At 30.8% G+C, this 24,705-nt stretch overlaps 3 protein-coding genes and 1 long non-coding RNA gene across 4 annotated transcripts in view; 2 read left to right on the top strand and 2 right to left on the bottom strand.

Moving 5' to 3' along the window:
• Hel25E (ATP-dependent RNA helicase 25E) overlaps positions 1–11,236 on the top strand; it is a 30,627-nt gene extending 19,391 nt beyond the window's left edge. The window contains exons 6-10 of the mRNA XM_067284681.1: positions 866–997; positions 8,345–8,454; positions 9,041–9,185; positions 10,909–11,056; positions 11,126–11,236. Of these exons, the coding sequence (XP_067140782.1) occupies positions 866–997; positions 8,345–8,454; positions 9,041–9,185; positions 10,909–11,056; positions 11,126–11,139 (549 nt within the window). The 3' untranslated portion in view covers positions 11,140–11,236. The remainder of the gene's footprint in view (positions 1–865; positions 998–8,344; positions 8,455–9,040; positions 9,186–10,908; positions 11,057–11,125) is intronic.
• A 2,751-nt stretch (positions 11,237–13,987) lies between these two features.
• On the bottom strand, positions 13,988–15,662 carry LOC136986696 (coiled-coil domain-containing protein 38-like). Its single transcript, XM_067284280.1, has one exon. It carries the CDS (start codon positions 15,622–15,624, stop codon positions 14,053–14,055), a length of 1,572 nt encoding a protein of 523 aa, XP_067140381.1. The 5' UTR covers positions 15,625–15,662; the 3' UTR covers positions 13,988–14,052.
• A 361-nt stretch (positions 15,663–16,023) lies between these two features.
• LOC136987169 (reticulocyte-binding protein homolog 1-like) lies at positions 16,024–17,577 on the bottom strand. The gene is made up of 2 exons (XM_067284861.1): positions 16,469–17,577; positions 16,024–16,366 (listed from the first exon to the last, which is right to left on the bottom strand). Exons 1-2 carry the CDS (start codon positions 17,575–17,577, stop codon positions 16,024–16,026), a joined length of 1,452 nt encoding a protein of 483 aa, XP_067140962.1.
• Positions 17,578–23,328: 5,751 nt separating this feature from the next.
• LOC136986705 (uncharacterized) lies at positions 23,329–24,285 on the top strand. Its single transcript, XR_010882519.1, has 2 exons — positions 23,329–23,373; positions 24,160–24,285. It is a non-coding gene; the product is annotated as an uncharacterized lncRNA (long non-coding RNA).
• Positions 24,286–24,705: the final 420 nt, after the last annotated feature.

The following is a 24,705-nucleotide window of genomic DNA, read 5'->3' on the forward strand; positions in this document are numbered from 1 at the left end:
TAAGACAAAAAAAAAATAGTTAAAATAATAGTGTGTTGCCATATAATATGTTTATCATAACACTGAGAAGATAAATCTTATTTAATAAATGATAAATTTTTCCATCATTTCCATTTAGTGAATTTAAATTTAAATACCTAATACATCTACAAGCATGTTTATATAATTTCATGGATATCTAGATGAGAAATTCTCAATTTATTTTATCATGTGGAACTCAAAATCATAGAACATATTGAAGAACCCCTATCTGTCCATACTCTATCTTCACCAAAATTGAACTACAAATTTCTGGTACCTTAACCTAAAAAATGTATGCTTCTTTAGTAGATGAAAAACAAGAAATAGCATAAAATACCATTTGTTCTAAAAAGCTTTTGGAATGAAGCAGTGATGGATTGTCTGCACACCATTTGTGGCTGGCTAATTAATGTTGAATGCCATGTACAGATTTAGTTTTGACAAATCTTTTGCCATTTACATTTTAGTCTTGTACCACCTTAAAATTCCTTCAGGGAACCTCAGGATTCTGCATAACAAAGTTTGAAAAATGCTGATCTAGATAAAGATATCTTTTGAAACACCTTTTATTTATTTTTTCCATTAGTTTTGCACCCAAATATAAAAATGTGTATCAAATAGCTTAGAAAAATATATTGTTTGTAAGATTGCACTTTATAAAAATTAAAATGGTTTCTTTGTTTAAATCAATTTTATGCCCAGTAATAATTCTTATGCTGTGATTTTTAAAGCATCTTTTAGGATGACTAATAGCTGCTTGCATTGCAGTGGAGCTTTAGTGTTTTTAATAATTTTTATTGATTTTTGTATTTACGATTTATTAATCAAACTATTAATTTATTAGCCAATGGAAGTATATGTAGATGATGAAGCAAAATTAACTTTGCATGGGTTACAACAATATTATGTGAAATTGAAGGACAACGAAAAAAATCGCAAATTGTTCGAGCTTCTGGATGTTTTGGAATTCAACCAGGTTTGTAGTTTGTATTAACAGTTATAAATTCTTTTTGGGAGTTTTAACAATGTGTTGTTACAGTTTCCATGCATACATAACAGTCCAGGAAAACCAAAATATCAAACTTTGCTGATCTGAACTTTTGCATGAACACAATTAAAATTATTGAAATCAATAGAAAGGAATTTCTGTTGTATAGTAAAGAATGTGTTTATTTTAATTCTTTCTTCACTGTTTGCAACCCCCCTCTGTTTACATTTATTTTGTAAAACAGCTGAGGGCAACATAGGTCAGTCAAGGTCACTCAGGTGATATTATTTTAAAAATTCACCAAAAATCAAATTATCATTATATTCATATGAAAAAAAATCATGTACATTTAGTAATATCTGTAGTTTTAAATACAATATTTTTCAATACATTTTATTAGAAAAATTTATAAGAAAAAAATTATATATATCAGAACTGACATTTAAACTTGATAATTTGTAACTTTTTGTCAAAATTAACATTGTCTAGTTAGTTAGTTTTTTGCTGGCACTGAGCCAGACAGAGGTAGAATATTGTTTTGTACAATTTGATATAACACTTATGCGTGTTTATTGGCGCACATTATATCAAACATTTGTTTGAAATCAAAACTTCATTCTGCTATCAACTACTATAATGAACTAATATACTTTATTCACTTCATATCGAAATGAGATTATATATTTTTGTAATAAACATATGATTACTAGTAGCAATACATGTAACATTTACTGATATTTTCGATTAAAATAAAAATTAAAAAATATATATCAGAACTGAAGGTCACAACTTGAATATTTATAACACATTGACATATTATAGCTGAATAAACTTAATATAGTAATATTATTGCATGAATATGCTAAAAATGAAATAAAAAATTATCAGAAAATGAAAAATTAAGAAGAAAAAGCAATAATTAAAATTTAAAAAAAAAATTGAAAAGCGATAATTAAAAAATTTTAATTATTGCTTTTTCTTCTTAATTTTTCATTTTAAGTCAACAAAACACCACCTGGACAAAAGTATGTGAAACAGACAATAAAAAGACTATGCCATCAAGTGCTGACATCTGTTGTTGATAAATGTTATAAAAATCGATTTTTAACAGGGTAACGGTGAATCAGTACCCTGGACTATCTGCTTAACAATTAGGGTTACGACAGATTGGTACCCCAGTCAAGAAAGAGTTAAACAATAATCAATCAATACTTCACTCACTCCAGAAATTAGAAACTTAATTAGAAGTTTGAATTTTTGGGAAATATCAAATTTAAAATTTTTAGGACTGCTAGAAATTTTATAACTGGATCATCCTAAAAACTAAGCAAATATATTTAAGCTACAGTCTATTAGTGCTCTTGGTTTGAGCTATTTATAAATTGATAGTAAATGAACAAACCAGTTTTTTTATAGAAAGCTAATACAAATATTTGTATATTATTTGAAACTGTTTATAATAATACTGTTAAGCAAAACTGTTTAAATTAAAATACTGCTTATTAAGAACATCATATCAGAAAATTATGGATATTTGGATATTTTGGTGGAACCTTGCATAACGAGCAAAACAAATTGTTAAAAAAATGACTCTCTTAACAAGCGATATTCTGCATAACGAGTGACGAGAAGAGGGGAAGTCCCGGATTGTGCGCATTCTCTGTCAGTCTGTGTTTAGCATCTTAGTGTTGCTTGTGATCACACATTTTTCCAAACTTGTGTTCATATGTATTACTTATAAACATCAACAAACATGCCAAACGATATGCCAAATTCTTGGGCTATGTAAAGGCTGTAATTAAATATTAGAAATTAATTTATTTGACTAGAGGTAGGCAGTTATGCTGCCATCTCGTATTAAATTTAATGACAATTCCAAACTAAATTTTAGAAATTTCTAAATTAAAAAATTAATTATTTATAATTATTACATTAAATACGAGATGGAAGCTTAACTGCCTACTTCTAGTCAAATTAATTAATTTCTAATATTTAATTATTGCATTTATATAGCCCAAGTATTTGGCATATTGTTTGGTGTGTTTACCAGACATATTATCTGTGATGGTTTTTTTTTCTTTTCTGCAAATCAAATTTGCATTCCAGGTAGGTTCATTCTGCACTAGAAGAAAAGACGATGATGATTCACACTCCTTAACAATGTATATTGTATAATTTTCTTTGAATAAACATTATACATAAAATATTTAAGTATTTTTGGGGTGGGCGTGGAATGCATTATCGTATTTTACTTTAATTTATATGGGAAAAATTGTTTCGTTTAATGAGTCACGTTCTGAGTATGACTTTGGAATGAATTATACTCGTTAAGCGAGGTTCTGCTGTATTTTAAACAATGGAACCCTTTATGTTATAGGTATGTAGATATAATGCCAATGCCAAGTCTTTTATGGAATTCTTTTAGACAAAATTTCTATGCAGTCTTTGTTGTATATAGTGCAAGTTGTAAATGTTTTCTAACAGTGGTGTGCCATGACATTTGATGACAGGGAAGCTGTTTCTGTAAGAAGCCGACTTCCAGGGGCAATCAGTTAATTGTGCATCAGTGATGGTCTAGGGTCCATTTGTATGTGTGTGGTGGCGGAAGAGACAAAGACAACAAGTATCTGACAAAAACCGTTCATTTTAACATAAAGATACACTACGTACAAAATAGTTTGCTTTAGAACAATCAGGCGTCGATGTGGTCTTTTGATCGTTGATCGAAGGTGGCCCTGGGGCAGTGGCGTTGACAAGTCTATAAGGCACAGGGAGACTTTTTTTTTTTTTTTTTTCTTTTTCTTTTGTGAGCATTGACACACGGCGTTTTAGTTATTTGAAACGTTAACCGAGTGCCAGGTGTCCTCGATTGTAGGAGATTATATCAATCTCCGTTTTTTCTTTCATCCATTTTGATTAGTCGTTCTCTCTCAATCACGCTTCCCGAGTGATTGGTCCCTCGTTACTAAGCATAACGAGACTCTTACCTGGAGCGTGAGAAAAGTCAAAATCAAATATGAATTTGATTTTCCATCGATCATAAGACGACTTCCTTTCGCGATTTATGATTTCTGCCTGGCAGTTTGATATAAACAATGGGTGTCCGACTACAAATAACTTTTACCCACGTTTTTTTAAAACTAATAAATTTTTCTCTGAATTAACCATTTTTTCTCGTCTTTTGTGATGGGTCAGACTTGTCTGGAACCTCACATTTCCATAAAGGTTTTAAACAAATACTGGAAATGATAAAAATAAACAATTTATGTATTTTAGTTCTAAAATACAAATACAGTAGAGAGTCGTTAATCCGAATCGCCGGTTATCCAAACGATTTTAAGTCGGACTGTGTCGTGCTGAATCGAATGTTTTTGATACTAGATTTACTTCTAAAGTATAATTTTCGTGTTTTTATATTCTTCAGTATATATTTATTTTGTTTGTACAAACTAAAGAAATAATTTTTAACGATACAATAGCCTTGATTATTATTATAAAAATTTTCATTAGGCTTAAAAGCGACGAAAATTCAACACGAAGCGACATGCAACGGAGAAAAATTTGAACATCGGACAGGTTAATATATTTTTTTGTACATAATCGGTTATCCGAACAAATCACTAATCCGAACAACCCCAGTCCCCAATTGATTCGGATTAATGACTCTCTACTGTAATATGTACATAATACAAATTGATATGATACAATGATAGAAAAACTTGTTTCTTTAATTTTTTATAAACTAACTCTATTTGGCGATTTTTCCGCATAGTCATTAATTACTTTATTATAAAAGTCACTGGTCATCGACTCTATCAACGTATTTGAAAGCTCTTATTCTATCGAAAGCAATGCTAGCGACGACAATTTTTTTCCAACTGAGTGAGTGTTCCTGGCCAATGTATGAATTTGCTTTGTGGTCAAAAAACTGCACTCAACAGACGCACGGTTAGATGGTACTGTAAAAATTAATAATATTAAATCATATAATTCTTTTAGTACGTATTTGTTCAGATTGTCATTAATTATAATACTTTTTATGTCTAAGAGTTACTTGTCAATATAGTCCGGACCTGAATATAAATATTACGATTCGCTACGTAATTTAGATAGATCAAAAAATTTCCCATAAAATTTACTTAATTTAAAGAATTAAAACACGCTTGGAAAAATTGTTTTTCATAATAATAAAATTATTAACATCTAAAAGTAATAAAAATTCTAAAGATTTTGTCTGAAAATCTGTCAATATAATTGCTATTTTATTTTAATTATACTGAAATCTTATCGTTTTTTTTCCATGTGTAGTATAGAAATTTGTAATAAGATACATAATGCGGTTATAATAAAATATTAATTTTAATTAATTCAAAATATGTTAAAATATAAAAATAATTGCCCAATATGAATTTATATTTTAGAAAATACAGGGGAAGCGGCACTTCCACCGCTTTCAATGACGGCACGCCACTGTTTTCTGAGAATAGCAGTACGAAACACGTCTTTAAAAAGCTTAATTGGGATTTTAAGCAAAAACTTTGCATTCTTCATATGAGTGAATGTGTCTTATTTCCATAATAGATATGAATATTAAGGAATCTCATATATTTTAACATTTTTAATTTTTAGATAATTTAAGTATAGTATAATATAGCTGATTATTGAAATTCAAATTTTTGAATGGCATTGCATTTTCCAGTGGAAATTGTTTGCTTGTGTCACAAGAATTAGTATTGAAGTTACATGCTAATCTCAGTGATGAGCTTAAAAAAAAGTACTTAATTTTTAATTGTATTTTTGCAAAATCTAATGTGAATCAATTTGTTTCTTTTTTAAAAAATTTATTTGCATAGATGAGTCATAACTTTCTGAAATTTCCCTACATATTATTTTAATTCAGTTTCTGGTATGGTAACAATCTTCTTGTGTGTGTTTTAGTTACAATAGTGAATACTAACTGTATTAATTTAATTTAAAACTAAGTTGCTGTGAAATAAATAACTTCTTAACAAGTATAGGACAATCTTTTTATTTTCAAGCATATTATATCATGAATGCAATTTCTTTTGGTTTTTACTATACTAGTCTGCTAGTACCCGAATGGATAAATCCACTTTGTACTCTGTACCTGATTAATGGGTTGCCCTTGTGGCATTTTCTGGGGTTTCTTTATGTCTAACATCTAAATTGCAGGCTAGTTTTCCATAAAATTTTCCTGTGAGGCAGAATCTTGGCAAATTGTCCTCATGCTACTTTGCCTTATTCCATATAGTCAACAACCTAATGTTTTCAATGTTCAAATAATTTATTTAAAATATATCCTCTTAACAGTGAGGGACGATTATAATCGTCCAAGGCGATCGTGTGGCAGTGGTGAGGGACAACTATACTCGCTAAATTCTTTTGTGGGTATCGCCAAAAACTAGCCAAAAACTACCGCGAAAAAGAAATTCACGTAAAAAATGAATTATGTAACAATTAAAAAAGACTTTTCTTTACTAGACAGAACTATTTACAAAATCTTTTTCCGAAACGGTAATGAGAAAAAACGCTTGAAAATATACTTTAAAAATTTCTCACATTTCTTCTCCACAACTAAGTGGGAGCCCCACACCTGACTGTTCCACTGTTGAAAGGATATGGTTGGCCATTGAGTCCATGTGGTTGTTGATATGTGGTGGTAGACATGAAAAGCAATAACCTCAAGTTTAAATTTTGAAAGTGCATAACCATTTGAAATTGACATTTCAACATTTAAAAAAAAAATGAATAAACAAAATACAACTAATCTTAATGCTTTTTTTTTAAAAAAAAAGGCATAAAGATTAGTTATATTTTGTTTTAGACATCAGTTGAAAGATGGTTAAGCAAAATAAGCATTTTTAGCATATTAAACCTTATTTTAAAAAAAGACAGTTCAAACCTGTAAAAAGTTGTGCAGTGTAGGCTGTGAGGATATTTTGAAATGTGCTAGAAGTGGTTTGTGAGATTTTTTACCCCAAGACACACCATGCTTGGGTTGGAGATATCCATTTTTGAAGTTCATGATAACATAATAAAAATGGATCATGTACAGTACAACAATGTCAAATGCAAACAATCATGTGTAGTGAATGCATGCAGTGAACTACTTCAAGCAGGACTTCACAAAATAAGATTATGGCACTCAGTTTGGTGGGACTGGCAGACAGTTATGCTCTATGGACTGCATCCAAAGAACAGAACAGTCAGTTCAGGTGTTACTGTGGCCAGCTGTCTATGAGATGTGTCTGGAATTGGTGAACTGCAGGTGCAACATCTTCCATCACAACACCAGCCCTCATTAAACTTGACAAACATGGTAAAAATTATTGGAGCTCTGCTTGGAAGGTTTTTGCGCACACTCTGTGTTCACCAGATTTTGTTCTCACTGATTACCAACTCTAATTTTCTCTTTTTAGATTTTTTAAAATTTGTTTTTGAGGAAGGCTTCAAACAGCATTTGGAACAGTTCTTTTTTTAATATGAAAACAGTAAGTTCTTTGAACAAGGAATTATGGAGCTCAAAACATTATTGAATAAAGTTATTGCTTTCTCTGAAAAAATTCTCTTTCATTTATGTTAATACAGACTTACTGGCTAACCCTAGAGAAAGTTTACTGGTTTATAGTTACTGGATTCAAATAAAAAAATTGAAGGTAGAAAACATTGTAAGAATTGTTTTATAGTGTTATTTTAAATATATTTTTGTGAATAAGAACTGGGGACAATAATGTTTGTGATTATATATTATTGAATATGTATATGTATGTGTATATATATATATATATATAGTGGTGAAATTGGACTAATATGATGAACTAATTGTAAATTCATTCGAAATTTGAAGGGCATGTGTAGATAATGTCCAAGAGATTCTGATTTAATTTAAATCACTATTATAAATACAATAAATTTTACAATGATTTGTCACAGTAGACTTCTGGAATGTAGTAACGGAGTTAAAGTTTTTTTTTATAAAAAGCAGTAACGGTAAAATAATAAATTTTGAACATATGTTGAAAATGGTCAATGTAATAGGATAATAAGGGTTTTCAGATTTTGGATATGGACAAATGAAATCAAAGGAAAGTTATAACAAAAATTAAATTTTTAAGAATCAGTCTGGTGATTTTGCTTAATTGTAACTGTACAGTTTGATTACTAAAAAAATCACTAAAACAATTAAATTAATTTATCAGACATTATACTCAATGAAATCAAATACCTATTGATATTCTGCTTTAAACAAACTTATTTTTGTGATTTAGTATTAATATATTCCTTTTTTTGTATTTTCATAAAATATTATTGCAGGTGGTGATATTTGTTCGTACTGTTCAAAGATGTATGGCCCTTGCTCAGTTGCTTGTAGAACAGAATTTTCCTGCAATAGCAATTCATAGAGCTATGACTCAAGAAGAGAGGTAATTTATATGATTATCATTCAACCAAAACAAACATTTTAAAAAAATTATTTATGCATGCAAGGTGTTGCAGATGGTGTGCATGCATATGCAAGCACAAATTTAAGTTTTAATGCTAAATACATTGAGTATGGCAAATAACTTGAATATCTGATATATATTGAATGGAACAACTTTTTAAAAAGATTGTCTCACTGGTGATACTATTAAATGGCTAAACAATTAAATTGTGCTTCAGATATGATACAAAGATGATTTTTTTTAATTAAGAATTTTTATTGGATAGAAATAAATTTCAAATGTCATATTTATATATAATAATAATTAAAATTGTTCTATTTTAAAAATTATTTTGTAAAAGCTCTTAATGCATTTGGGAAAATTTAGTAATTTGTACTTCATTAAATTTGTTATTAACATAAGTTAATTAGGCAGTTAAAATTTTCCTGAAGTAAGTCATAGACAAAATTTTATAGATTAGAAATTACAATTATGTGTATAGATGATAAACATTTACTACTATCTCAATATTAAATTGATTATCTTAAGCATTAATTAATTTGTATTACACTTGTTTGTTTTATAGATTATCTCGCTATCAACAATTTAAAGACTTTCATAAACGAATTCTAGTTGCTACAAACTTGTTTGGAAGAGGAATGGATATTGAAAGAGTGAATATTGTCTTTAATTATGATATGCCAGAAGATTCAGATACCTATCTTCATAGGGTAAGTAGATTTTATAGCATTAATGTTAGGGTAGCTTTTAACAATGCATCATTCTGTATTAAAAAATATATACCGTATTTTACGGACTATAAGACGCAGCTGAATTTAAGACGCAGCTGAATTTCGGAGGCAATTTTTCGAAGAAAAAGGTGCGTCTTATAGTCCGTAAAATACGGTATATTAAAATACATTAACATGGCAGTTCATATAACTACATTAGTTTGGAGCATTTAACACGAGAAAAATTTTGAGATAATCTGGAAGAAAATGATTGTAAAGATCTATACTGATCTGTACGAAGTTACTTGTGATAATAAAAATTTAATAATTTTGGCTTACAAAATATTGCAATTCTGTTTTTATAATGAAATGAACATAATTCATTTTAGGGGTGGGTCTGGTTTAAATCCTTACACTTTATATAAGGTATTTGTTTCAAAAATGTTCACTTTTATGAGATTTGCATTCAAAAATTTGTATGAAAAAGTTACTGTTTATATTATTAACAACAAATAAAATATTACAAATTTATAGTTTCTTTCTTATAGGAAGTTACTTTGTATAATATTTGAGATAGTTTTGAATTAATTTATAAATTATGTTAATTGATTTTAAAATAGTTTTATTTGGTTCTTTTTAACCAATAAAGATTACTGTACCAAATACAAACTGCAAATGATTTTCTTACATTCTTCAGATAGACTTGATTTTTTTTTACAGAATTTTCAATTGCTAAACTTTTCAATATCATAAGAAATTAATGGCCAAGAATCAGTACAGCTTTAGGGGAAAAAGTACTTTTTTTTCTGTATAGTTATACTACCCTGCAAAAAAAAAAAAATAACATTTAACTGACATTTTATCACTCAATTTTATTTCTGATGATACTGAAATTTATTCAAATAATGTTAAAAATTAGGTTAAAAAACATAGTTTTTTTAATAGTTTAATTTTTAACAGATAAAGTAGAATTAAAATTTGTCATTTTGCTGCTTTGGCTGTCTGTTAACATAATTATATGAAATGTCAGCCAAATCAATTATCAATATTTTTAATTGTAAAACATTAAGGAGTATATCTGAAAATGAACCATTAAGGTCCAAAGGCATTTGTGTGTGTAAATGTTACGAACAAGGAATTTCTCTAATAAAGAAGAGTGCATTGTTACTTTCCCAACTGTTATATATAACAGAAAAATATAGCAGTGGGTCAAAAAAATGACCACCTCCCCAAGATTTTTATATTTTTGGACTCAAGATCTTGAAACAACAAGAAATGCAGAAAATTGGGGTTTTTTTTCTGTATGTATTGATGTTTGGGGGACACAGTTTTGTTCACCCATTTTGAAGCTTTAATAACTCCTGTGCTTTTTTGCTGAAATTTCTGAAATTTTGTAGGTAGGTTTGTATATTGGGGATTGATGCTCTTAAAGTTTTGGAGTTAAAGGTCAAGGGGTGAGAAGATAGAGGGGGGTCACATGTCTCAGGTGGGATCAGACTTAAAGTAAATGCTAATAAATCTTCATTATTTTTCTATACTTGTCTTTACCATCAAAATTAAGCTCTTTGCCCTTTTATAATAGTTTAAAAATAAAATTGTGTAACAGTTGTGGCACATGTAATTTTAAATGTTTTTGCTGGGAAAGTTACATAAATTGTTGCTGGATTTTTTTTTAATACATGTGATAAATTTAAAATTGAATGCACGAAACAATTTTTTTTAGGTTGCCCGTGCTGGTCGATTTGGCACAAAAGGTTTGGCAATTACTTTTGTATCGGATGAGAGTGATGCAAAAATTCTCAATGAAGTACAGGATCGTTTCGACGTCAATATATCTGAACTCCCTGACGAAATTGATATTTCATCATACAGTAAGTAATTATTTTTTTAAATTAAAAAAAGATTACATTGAGTATTTAATTGTTTTGTGTTTCTTACAGTTGAAGGACGCTAACTCTTGAATACGTTTCATCTATCATTGCTCATTTTTATTTTAAACTTAGACTTTGTGTACATTAATAGTATGTAATAAAGTATAATTCAAACATTTTCTTACTGAAATTGTAATGTTCTTATTTTTTAAGATGTAGAATTTTATTTAAAATATTTGTTGTAATCAATGTATAATAAAGAAAACTTTATTATAAAATTTTTCTTAATATGAAACAATGATTGGAAAAAATATTTAAAAGTTAAAATATTAAATAATAGCTTCTCAAATGTGACAAACAAAATATCATTTTTAATGCTAATTATCCGAAACACTAGGAATGTTCAAGCTTTTAATATTTCCAAACATTATTCCACAAAATCTCACTTTGATATTCAAGCTCACACTCCCGTTAATAAACAAAAATGTTACAGTAATGCTGAAAAATGCAGACATTTTCATACCCGGATACCTGAGATAATTTAGGCGATGCAATGTTTCTCAACTTTTTGGTCTGTAGATCTGGAGGGATTAAATTAGTCCAAATTAGTGTAACAAAGAAATTACAGCACAAGTTTAAATAATCAAGTATAAAATTTTCAGACAATCTTGTTTTAAAACATATATATATAATTTTTAATATTAGTTTTACTCTAGGAATCTGCCAGATGATGATGATTGAGAAACACAGGTGTTGGGTGTCCTCAGTGGCATTTTGTACCCAAAGACACGTTTACCAGGAATCAAATGTTGACAGATCTCAATTAGTTTGTAGTAAGTAATGGACAATGTGTTTCGATACATATCTGTTAAATTTCGCAAATTGCATCGTGTGTTGAGCTCTGGCGTCCCCTATGACAGGGATGGGCAACCCGCGGCCCTCGGGCCGCATGCGGCCCGCAGTAATATTTTTTGCGGCCCGCGTGGCATAAAATATGAATAAATATATCAATTTCCCAGCTTAATGATATATTCAACAAAAATTCAAACGTTATTTTCTACAACTTATACTCGTGAAAAGTTTTTTCGCAATGAATTTAGTAAAAATTAAAACAAGAAACCGGCTAACAGACACATCGGAACTAATTTAAAACTAGCGGTGACTAATATTTAACCAAATATTTCCGATATATTATATTTAAATCGGTGCCAGAAGCTATATTAAGTATACATATGCTAATTTATAATTATATATGAATAAAGAATTGTGATTTACCGACAGTTCCCCCCTCTTCTCTCTTGTGTGCGGCCCGCGTCAGTTCAAGTTTTGAAATGCGGCCCTTACGTAGAAAAAGGTTGCCCATCCCTGCCCTATGAAATGAGTCCTGGGGATGACCTAATGAATTAAAATTCACACCTACCAAAAATTAAGCATTGTACATACAAAAAATATTTTAAAATGTTTAGAAATGATCAGAATAACCATTTTTTAAGAAATCAAACATGCCATGCAGTGTTTAATACTGCACCCTACTATGAAAATCAGTTTTTGGAATTTCGTTCGAAATGGATGTTTTTCATCTGCGGGAATATGATAAACATTTTGAAAGCTTTCGCAAGAAATATACAAATGAAGTTATATTTAGAATGGAAAACTCGAAAATGTGGGCGTAACAAAATGATTTCAAGTGTATTGTACGAACGAATACAAGGAAAATGCATAACTTCAAGGTGGCATAAAAGACAATCAACGTGAAATATCAAGAAAACAACTAAATTGGTTTTTGCTGAATTCGAAGAGAAGTTCATTTCAAATGAAAACTAAGTTTTGTGAATTGAAAATCGCTGGTATAAAAAATGGCCGAATAACGAATCGACTCTAATTAAAGGAAAGTAAGTAAGAATTTTTTTTTAAATTTTAAGTGTTGTTGGGCTGCAATTTTCAGATTGCACACCTATACATTCTCTGCCCGTCCTTCGTTAATCTCGAAAACGAAGTTGAAGTAGATGAAAATCGAGACCAGATACAGAAAGTTTAGGACCGGAGACACCGATTTTTATTTTTAAATTAAAATATGATTAAAAATTGCAGCCCGGCATTGTGACGATCTCACAATAAATAATTGCTCGTTAAATGATTTGATGTAACAGTAACAACCAAAGTAATTATACTAATCAATAAAAATCATTGTGTTAAATTTCAAGATTTAATGTTGGAATTATTGAATAGCATGCTATTTCGAGTCTGAGGTGATGAGCGTCATTGCGTGACATTGGAATGTGAGGGTTTAGTACACAAGTACCAAAAGTGCATTTGAAAAAATTAGTTCTCACTGTCTTTGCCCTGATTTTTTTTATAACGCCTTTTTTTTACTTTTATGCATCTGGTTACAATATAGGACTAAATTTCAAAATGTTATTTTATGTTCAAAGTTCACGATCAAACTTGTGGGAATTAACTTGTACAGTACACGATTACATAAATAGAAATTGAATTTCTCTACGAGATCCAATGCACATTGGAGTCGAGTTATATTTTGACAATTGTGGACGGCATAATTCGTGATGATTCCCTTAGCATAATACATTGTACTTTCGTGTCCAATGTCCAGATACTAGTTAGTTACCTTTGTTTAGTTGAACACTTCTAAAGAAAATCTAGTATAACACGGTTTCACAACAAATGAATAGAATCACTCTCTCAAATCAGTGGTGCGTTATCCTGTGGACAAAAAGGGTCAATTGCCTGAGGACCTCCCAAACTAATTTTTTCTAAAAGTATTTCCCCTGAAGAAAGATGAAGTCAGTACTGTATTTGGGGGGTCCCCCAATTCAAATTTGCCTGGGTTCCATAAAGCCGTAACACGCCACTGGCTCAAACGATAATTTATTATCACGGACGTAATTATGAATAATTAATTGAAATGGTTTATTATTCTAGTAACGTGTTACATAATAAAATGCATGAAATTTTGTTTATATGAAAATAATTTCATGTTACGTAAAAAAATATCTATATTCTTCCTCCTCTTGTCGTCGCGCTGTTTCTGCTTTAACTTTGGCTTTGGTTTTTCTTACTAGTGTGAGTGGTTCGGAGCGATACATTGGTTTGCGAATGAATTTCCTTTCTTTAGCTAATTCTGCCCTTTGCAAAGCTTTGTTAATTCTTTCCTCTTGTTGCTTTCTTTTTTCTTCGTTCTCCTTTTCTCGTTCTAATCTCCTCCTCTGTTTTTGTTTCATTCGATAGATTTTATTTAGACGTTCGGCAGGTAATAATGTCAAATTGTGTATTAGTTGCTCTAAGTAAGATTCTATGCTGGTTAGCATAATTTGTGAATTTACATTTCCTTCGCTAAATTCTTCGCTGCAGCATCTATACACTTCAGCAATCTTCGTTCGCAGAAGTTTCGACTGGTCGTCCTCTTTTCCGAAAGCGCATTTATTTATTAACTGTTGAAATTTCTCAGATTTTTGGGTCTGCTCTTCTTCACTTTTCTGTAATAAATGAATTTCCTTTTTTAATGTTTCTAGCTCTTTGGATAATTTTTCTTGGTAGGTAAAGAAAGAAATTTTGGTTTCTTCTAATATTTCACGGGAGTCCAAATTGTATTGAATGAAAGAAAGGCATTTGTTTTTATATTCTTGCAATCTTAATGGCACTTCTGCAGGATCTTTAAAGTGAATTTGAAAATTGTCCTCGTCGTCTCGATCTACGAAAACTGATTTGTTTGGGTCGATGTCTTTCAATTCTTTAGACATTTCCTTTTGTTTCCAATGGTCACTCGGTGCTAAAGAGTCTAATAAATTGCGAAAGATCCTCAGTTTCTTCAATATGGTTTCCTGTTTAGATATAGAATTTTGTAAGGAGATTTTTTGAGCAGTTAGTATCTTAATTTCTTCAGTTAATTTCAGACTCTGTTCGGAAGATTCGTTAGCTGCTTTAATGGCATCTGAACAAGCGGTGTCGCTTTTCTTAATAGTGTCAATAAATTCGGTAGCTTTATTTTCTAGATTTTCTTCTTGTTTTGACATTTTCTCTTCTCTTTCCAATTTTAATTGATTTAGTCTTTTGATTTCTTCTGATTTCTGTTGCAAAATAAATTCACATAAATTCAACTTCTTCATTTTTTCCAAATATTCTTGTCCGGATTCGTGTTTTATCGGTTCTCGAGTAATTTTGTATATTACTGATTTAGGTAAATTTCCATATTTTTTAGATCTGCTTATATAAAGCTCTTTGTCTCCAATGGCTTCTTCTCGAAATCTTCTTATGGGAGTCGTTCTCATTCTCATGAAATGAGCAATTGTACCAATCTGGTAATGGTAGTTTGTGTTCATCATATTCTGATAATTCTCCTTCCACAGTTCCATTTTATCTACGGGTACCTTAACGTGTTCACTGGGAGAGTGATGGTTCATTAGAGAATAAGTTTTATCTTCTGAAATCGATGGATCCACTGATAATGAATCGATGGATTTCTCACAAGATACATTAGATGCATCACCATTTCTTTTTTCTCCATTATCTTCATCGGTTTCAATTTCATCCGCAAATTTAACCTTCTCCATTTTAAAAAAGTCTTCTTACAGTTTTCCAAACTTTCAAATTAAATGTTATTCTAGAACATGAATTCGTTATCTTGTTCGAAATCTTGTCACGCGAATAAGTATCTTTCCGTTTCATTTTAAACGTGAAAATAATAATCGTTAGATTCTAATAATTTTATTTCTTTGTATTTGTATTTTTATCTTTCGTTTGTAGCTAGTTTTTTTTTATGTAAATCAATCCTTTGATAGCATAATTTATGTTAAAGCAACGAATATGGGAACGTCTGACAAGGACTGCGAATGCTGAAAATTTATATAAACAATATGAGATAGAAGGATCGTGTGTGTTGTGGATTTCTGTATGTGTGACACTTTTTAACAAAGAATTTAGTATCCAAGAAGTGCACTTTAATAGATTTCTTAACAAATCAAACAAATCTCCACGAATTTTTGTTGTTTATTTTTGTTTATTCTTTCTGTTTGTCTGGTTATATTTATATGTTCATATAACTGACGTTTAAAATTATTTTCTTCTTTTTTCCTTATTTTAACAGTGTTTAAATCTATTTCACAACCTTCCTTATTGCAATGTTCAGCCACTGCTGAATTTGCATAATTTCCTTTTATTGCTTTAATATGCTCGCTTAATCTAATTTTTAATTTTCTTTTTGTTTCTCCTATGTATGTTTTCTTCGGGTTACAATTGCAATTAAATGAATATACAACACCTTTTTCCTCTGTTATATCATAATTTTCTTCTTTTCTATAACACAAATATTTTTTAGTTGAATTTATTTTTTCAGGTATTAAATTAATTCTACTTTTTACAACTTTCTTAATTCTTTCAAATAATTTTGGTACATACCGTAATTTAACAAATTTTTTCTCTTTGTCCATTGGTTTTGATTGATTGTCATTACGTAATTTTTCATTCCATTTATTTAGTAAACATTTTGGGTAGTCATTTAAAATAAACATTTTAATTATTTCCTCCTCCTCTTGTTTTTGCGTTTCTATTTCACATGTTCTTTGTCTTATTTTATTCATATACATTTTAAATATATTATATTTCATACTAACAGGTATAACAGATTTATAATTAATTATTTTGGGTATTTGTATAAGTTTAACATATTTCTTATAAACTAATCTATCGTTTTTTCTTTCTATAGTTACATCTAGGTAATTTAAACTATTCTGTTTTTCTTTTACTAATTCAAATTTAATATTTTCTTTGATCTTATTGGCCATATTTACGATTATATTCTCATTTGTTTTCGTTTTATCAAAAATTATTATACAATCATCCACATACCTGCTATAAAATCCAATACCTTCTATATTTTTAATCTTTTCATCTATTTGCAGCATTGATATTTCGGCCAATTTTGGACCTATACATGTGCTCATAGGTATTCCTTCTGTTTGGGTGTAGAATTTCTTATCAAACTGAAAATAGTTATTTTTAATTACTATTAAACATAATTTAATTATCCAATTTGGTGTTTGGATGTTTATTAACGAATTTTCTATGTCTTCTATTGTAATGCTAGGATACATATTGACAACATCTAGTGATATTAACTTCAAATTTTCATTTATAGTTATATTTTTTAATCTACTTAATAATTCATCCACATTTTTTATACTGTACTTAGATACTTCTAATAAATTTAACTTATTCTTTAAATATTTTTCTAAATTATAATATATGTAATTTTTTACGTCTATTAGAGGTCTATATTCAATAGGATTTTTATGTGTCTTTACCCTTATGTTAAATTTCGGTGTTCTGTTGTCTTCTCTTTTTATGTATTTGATGTCTTCTTCTGTTATATGTTGTTGTATTTTCAAATTCTTTAGTTCCTTGTCTAAAGCTTTTATTAGACCATTCACTGGATCTTCGTTGAGTTGTTCATAACTTCCTTCTTGGATTAATTCTTTGATGACTTCGATTATCTTGTCTTTTTCCATTATTATTATTTGTTTGGTTTTATCCCCTTAAAGTATTTCCAAATTATTATTTATTAAAAATTCTTTAACATTTTAGATTTCGTTTATAATTTTTTATTTTATTTTGTGTTTTTTTATTTAATTTTTTATTTTTAATTATGTTTTGCATACCTGTTCTTATCTGCTCTCTCTCTCCTCTTCTAGAAACTTCCATAATAAGTGTTCTGTAAAAACTGCGATATCTTCAGTTTTCAGTATTTCTGGTCCATTATAGTCTAATCCTTGTTTTAGTGTTCTTCTGATTAATTCTGGTATTTCGACCTCTGTCATGTTTAAAATTAGTTTTCTTTCGTAATCTTCTTTTTCTTTTAAAGTCGGGTATCCTATTTTTTTTTTACTAATTTATTATATTTATTTAAGAAAAACTTACCAGAATTCTCCTTTCGTTCTTGTTTTTCTGTTCTGTTTCCAGAATTTTCTCCTCCTGTTTTTTCTTTAATTCTTTTGGTTTTTCTTTGTAATTTCTTTAATTTGTACTTTTTATAATTTATATTCAAATTTATTATTAGTTTGTTTATTTTTTCAACATCATGTCTTTGTAGATTTTTGCTGATACTTACTGGTAAGCTCAAAGTTGGCAATTTTATGGCTTCCATTTTACATTTCTTTAAATACCATATTTCTGTTTTCAAGTTTATTTCTTCAACTGTATTCCCTATTCTCTGCATTTTCCAATTTTCCAGAAGTTCGGCTATAGATTATTAAATATCATTCAATTATTATGCCTTTGTGTCCTTTATCATAGCTTAAATTTATCTTTGTATACTAGTACATTTATCAATTAACAGGACTTATTATACTGGAAAATTATGGATGCAGATAAAGGACACAAAGGAATAATAATTGATACGATCTGCTTTAGTTCATCCTCACAGGAAAGCAAACTTAGGTCGTCGTACTCGCGGAGTTAGCGCCATCTGTTGGACATAAAAGCCTTAGGGCTGTTTCACACTATGACCGACTGGACCGACTGGTCCGACTCCAAGTCGCGATGCCATGGCAACAGCAGTCGGCCGACCGACTGGTCGTTCCAGTCGGATAGATTTAAAAACTTAAATATTTGTAATCGGGTCGGAGCAATCGGTGAGCTACAGCCAATGAAAGCTTCGAAACTACAACTAATCAGACTGGATATATGAAAACTATCGAATCAATCAAATATAACATTATATTAACATTAATATTAACATTATAATCGAATATATATTCTGATTTATTAAAATTTTTCCTTGTACCTTATTCCTTTCATAACTGCTTAAATTTTATATGGGAACACACATGATTTTAATATATATATTAAAAAAACATTATCGACGTAATGAGAAAAGATGGTATTATTTAGACTTTTCGTAAGAATTTATAAATGAAGTAAGATCATATCCGCAAAGTTTAATCAGGTAGATTAGTAACCACGCTATACAAACAATAAAAGATACTCGTACCGTAATGAGGAAGATGCTTCTTTTAATTAACGTGTAATTAATAATAAAGCAGGAATTCAGAATAGGGATGAGCAACGGGTTGTTCTAATAATTAAAATAAATAAACTAAATCGTTAGATGAAGCTCAAGGGTCCTACATGTTTCTTCCATAGACTTAACATTGTATGTTTGCTTCTCCGCCACGCCAAAACGATTGCGAATTTTTCATTTGTGATTGCAATGGACCCGAATACACGGCAATTTTGATACTCCAACCACGTTTGTACCCTCGGCAATTCTGACAAACCAAGCCGGACAGTATTTGAGACTTACTGAATTAATGTATAGATTACCGATCCAGGTCCTCCACGATTCTTCCAAATTAAATTTTATAATTAAATTATCATTTTGTTAAGTAAAATTTGTGTTAATAATTTTAATTACTATTGTTTAACTCTATTTAGAGGCTTAAATGAAAAATCGAAATTTACTTATAAATAGACGAATTTATGCCATGAAGTCTCTTGATAAGACCAGCAGCGCCGCAAGCTGTTTGAGCGCGCGTGTGCAATGCCGATTATACCGCCCCTGTTTAACTACGACTACCTACGCTGCGCTTGCCAGCAATACCAATTTGCCGCCCCCTGGACGTGCCGCCCGCTTACGGCGGGCCTGAATAAGACAGCTTGGGTTTTTCCCATTTTTTACTTCCCGTGCATCCATTAACCCAATTTATGTGTTTATATTATAGTTTATCATCAACAAAAATGATTTGACTAGTTTTAGTTTTTTTCTGAATTAAAAATACGTTTTTTGTGTTCTACTTTTTAAATTCGAACACCTGTAATCACGCAGTTGTTAAGTTAACGTCACTACTCAATTGTGGAATTTTAACGAAAATCTGTCAATGCAGGTGGAAGACTTCTAACTTCTCGTTCTAGTTATGAATTAATATATTTTATTTTCCTCTTCTATAATTATGTATAAAGGCTACCGACTACCTTGTGATTTGCCCCTTAAAAATTTTTACACAAAAATTTCTATAGAAAATTCTTTAGAATAATTTGTGAATAAATAAAAATCACACGGATATCAGCTCCAAATCTCCCATAGTGGCGAAATTGGTGCTAATTTGTTATTTTTTACGATAATTCTTCCACGTGTCCGAATGCCACCACACCAAATTTCTGTGTAATAGGGATCTTTTAATTGCGATTACCTCTTATCATTTGCATATTATGTGATACCATTATTATTACATTAGAATTGTTTTCTTAGCATTTAAATTAATTGTAATATAGTAATTTATTTATATCAGTGTTTTTCGGCGGGGGCGATTAGTAACAATTTATATTTTGGGGGCAAAAACAATTTTATGAAAAATATTGTAAAACATGATATTAAGAATAATTAGATATTTTATTCGTTATATCGTACAATAATTAAACAAATAACATTATACTAGTCACTAGTCTATTCAATGTAATACAAATTTGGCGTTAGCATCGGGACCCGGCATCGGAATTTTGAAGCTTTCTAGCGGGGATTCAGAGCGAATAATGCTGTCATCGCATTTTTTTCGAAGTAAAGGGGGCGATACTACGTAACGGTTTTATTAAAGGGTGCGACGATTCGTTAGAGGTTGGGAAATACTGATTTATATTATAATACTTACAGTAAATGTTGCTGTACCTGAAAATGTTATACACATGTTACTGTTGATGGTTCGGGTCAGACATGCAAACAACGTTTTTTTCTTTTTCTACTTTCGTTCTCTCATTTTCGTGAATATATTTTAAGTCCCGAGACAAAACATTTATAAATTTTACTTAAAATTATTACCGAATTAGCATAAAAATTTATTTTATAAATGATTATAAAAATTATTTACCGGTAAATTAATATCGGGTGAATTTAATCTTTTTAAGACATTTAAAATCCTATCGTTTTTAATCGTTTCTTGTATTAGTTTATTCAATTATAATATATTGTAGCTAAAAAATAAATAAAAGTATAATTTCTTACGTCATATAAGAGATATTTTGTTGCAATTCGAATTTTTAAATAATTTTTGATGTTTTAAACACGCATACGAAAAATTTTGACCAATGTGCTCGGGAATTTTTTGTATTCTGCGTCGGTAAAAGTCTTCTATTTTTTCACAAATACGGACAGAAATATTCTACCAGTAAACATGTTTGCATCATGGAATTCGGTCAGTTACTAAAGTAAAATATGTAAATTTAAACAAGCATTCGCGCGATTGGACATTTTATCGTTCCCACGCGCAACATCATCGACTTCGATCGACATCTGTCACGCAACCAGGGCCGGATTATCGAATAGGCAAAGTAGACAAATGTATAGGGCCCGTAATTCGGAGGGGCCCGGCTTCAGTGCAGAAGATTTCTCTGTTTCAAAACGAGTTAAAAATTATTTAAGAAAGTAGATAGGACAGAAAAGGCTGTATTTAACAATTCCTACTAAGCTCCGCTCGACTAGCCGTTATCTAAAAAAAAAAAGGTCAACACCCGTGCGTCAGAAGTAATGTGCGCCACGAGATCTCTGGCGCCATGTAGAAATATTTCTAGGGCCGCCTCTCGTGGTAGTACTAACGTATGGTTATGATTTATTTTCTAAATCTAAACTTATACATCGCGACATCGCATATTCGATATAGCGTTCAAGTTGCTCGAGTGCGAAGATATTACAATTCAATAGTGTTTTATAAAAGAGTTTTTAACTCTTTTATAAAACACTATTAAAAAGGGTGACACTACGGTGTGACTTGGGGTGTGACTTGGGGTGACACCACGATATCTGCACCGGGTGTCACCCATGCTAGCTACGCTAATGTCACATTATATAAGATTTGTTTAGAAGCAACTTATTTAAATGGGGCCCCAATTTAAATTTTGTCTAGGGCCCGCTAGAGGCTTAATCCGGCGCTGCACACAACCAATGAGATTTTGACTAATTGCATATTTTTCTTATATAAAGACGTGCAAGTTGTGTGTTTTCAGCATTCGGTAGGACAAAACCTTCAGGAAATCCCGGAAGCAGAACTAATAAGCGAAGATGTACAAGTTCCTGTTTACATTCGTCATTATTGGTAAGTAACTCTTATAAAGTATCTTCTGACTGGTAAGTTTGCAGACGTGAATGACGCAGTTGGGATCTTAACTGAGCTATAGAGCCAAAAAAGTCAAAGGAACCACACCTCTAAATGTGACTCTTCGCAAAATACAGCTCCCGAAATCAGCATAAAGCCTATTTCCAAGTGCTATACGGAATCACGCCGCGTGCTCCGCTAAGCTGATCACGCGTTTATTAACAGTCAGTACAGCACAGTGATCAGTGCTTATAACAGGTAATAAATGCATTAACTTCTACCGATCGAAAAAGGTTTTTACTTCGAACCAGAACTGCCTAATCTCCTATGATCTGCGTCGTCAAGACGAGCGACAGCGAGCCTTGACCTACGCTCCCATGTAGTAGTATGCTTCGGTGCTGACTATCGCTGGCACCTCAGTGCCCAGGTGGGGCAACCCCTACACCCGCTAAAACGATTAAACATCAAGTACGCCACGAACAGTCAAGTGAGCTAATCGAAGCTGGCAGAGTCGGGTGAGCTAAATAGTTAAACGCGATAGTCTTAACCGAGTGCGCGGTCCGGGGCGCGAGGATCCGAGAAATCAGCTGCACGCGATCCTCGCTATCGCGTGTGGCTGATTTAGGGAGCAACATCTCGCCAAGAGTCACATTTAGAGATGTGTATGGCTCCTTTTGACTTTTTTGCTGCTACGGGCATGCTCTATAGCTCTGTTAAGATCCCGACAGCATCGTTCACATCTCCAATTGTATTTTTTGATTTACTTTAGAATAATTTTGTGTATCCGAACCCGCAGTAACGACCATCTGCAAACGGTGTTTTTTTTTTTTTTTTTTTTTTTTTCTGAAAACATTTTTGTAAGAAGAATTCGTAGAAAATAATCTGGAAATTCGCTATTTTTAAACGTTTCTTTTCGTGGCCGCTGTTCACAGGTTTAACTGTATTTGAAAGTAAATTTAATTATATATATACCGGTAGTTTTTTCTTATCTTTTTTCAGGAATTATTTTATTAGAAAGTAGCGAAGGTCGATACACGAAAATCGAAGAACCTGATCGATTCAATTTGAAAGGAAGAAACCTAGTAGCGCTTGGTGTTTCTGTTAAACTACCAGGTTCGTTGGAAGACGAGCAAAGTATGGCCAATGGTAAAATTGGTGATATTTCACCAGATGATGGTGAATGAAAGAAAATTGAAACTAACTCGATCACTAGAATTAAAGGAGGTCGGTACCAATGTAATAAAACAGAATTTTATTCATTTATTATAGAATAAAATCACTTCGGTTTTAATTATTTATACGATAACTAGCTGTTATCCGCTACTTAGCCCGCGCGGATTTTGCAAGAAAACGCCATTTATATTCAGTATTTCAACAACCATAGTAATTGTTATAGAACACTTACCGCTGAGAATGATGAGAATCAAACGAACTGTTTTCAATTTGATCAATTTTCTGGAACGTTTACAAACGTTCTATAATCGAACCAATATGCAATAATAAATTCGAATTTTAAACGGTTCGAACATTTGTTAAAAAATCAAAATATATAAAAATATTTATTACAATGTCTGAAATGTTATCAATTTAATACCCCAAAGTACTCAATGAAGACGTAGTTAAAACAAAAAATCGTATCTAAAATAGTACTGTAGAAGCCATTCTTCAGGTTAAGCCTTAATCCTCTCCCTCTTTCCCCCGGGGGAATTTCGAAAAACCTCTTTTTAGTGTGCGTTTTCATGACGTACCCTAACTGTGTACCAAATTTCCCCTCTTTAGGTTCAGCGGTTTGCTCTGGGCGATGATGAATCAGTCAATCAGTCAGGACAAGTAATTTTATATATTTAGATTACTATTTACTTCCATTTATAACTCTAATAAATACATTTTTCGAAATTTCTAAATATTTTACAAAATTTTGTGGAAATCGGGCAAATTCCACTTATATCCGAATATATTATAAAAATATATAATAAAATATATTATAATTTTAATTTAAAATATTTGCAGTTTGACTCCGAGGTGGACCGAATATCGGCGATCTTCCGGTTTCACTCCTTTAATGTCTGTTGGATCGTCTCAAAAACTATGTAACTTGAATATTGAATATTAATAAAGAACATTTGGGCTTGGCAATATTCTCGCTTTTATTATGATTTGATCCTTGTTGCATCTCGAATTAGAAATGGATCCTATTGCATCTCGAATTAGAAATTGGCACCAAAATCCTTAGGATTGTGTTCAATGTCCTTCTAAGCTGCGCGGTTGCGCACTGCTCAAATTGTCGCCGCGCAGGCGAGCATGCACACTGTTTTGAATTGTTGTTTACTTATTTCTCACTCTGTCTGCAACATGATTATTGCTACGTATATTTCGATTAAATACATTAAATCATTGACAAAAGATAATATTCTGTATGGAAGTATGTTTTAAAATGAATTTTAATCTCTACTTTATAATTAATTATTTTAATTTTTATAGGAAAAAATAATAAAGGGGAATAAAAATATAGGGGTGGGCAAGCAAGAGTTCAGTGGGAGCCGAAATGTAAGTTTT

The sequence above is a fragment of the Centruroides vittatus genome, unplaced genomic scaffold (genome assembly GCF_030686945.1).
Source record: "Centruroides vittatus isolate TY-2023 unplaced genomic scaffold, ASM3068694v2 contig_1215, whole genome shotgun sequence".
Classification (NCBI taxonomy): domain Eukaryota; kingdom Metazoa; phylum Arthropoda; class Arachnida; order Scorpiones; family Buthidae; genus Centruroides; species Centruroides vittatus.

Excerpts from the sequence above, each read along its gene's own strand:
- LOC136986696 (XM_067284280.1), bottom strand. The coding sequence starts at position 15,624 with ATGGAGAAGGTTAAATTTGCGGATGAAATTGAAACCGATGAAGATAAT.
- LOC136987169 (XM_067284861.1), bottom strand. The coding sequence starts at position 17,577 with ATGGAAAAAGACAAGATAATCGAAGTCATCAAAGAATTAATCCAAGAA. Across the intron at positions 16,367-16,468 it reads AAAAAATTTGTTAAATTACG|AAAAGAAGAAAATTATGATA; the intron begins GTATGTACCAAA and ends TTTGTGTTATAG.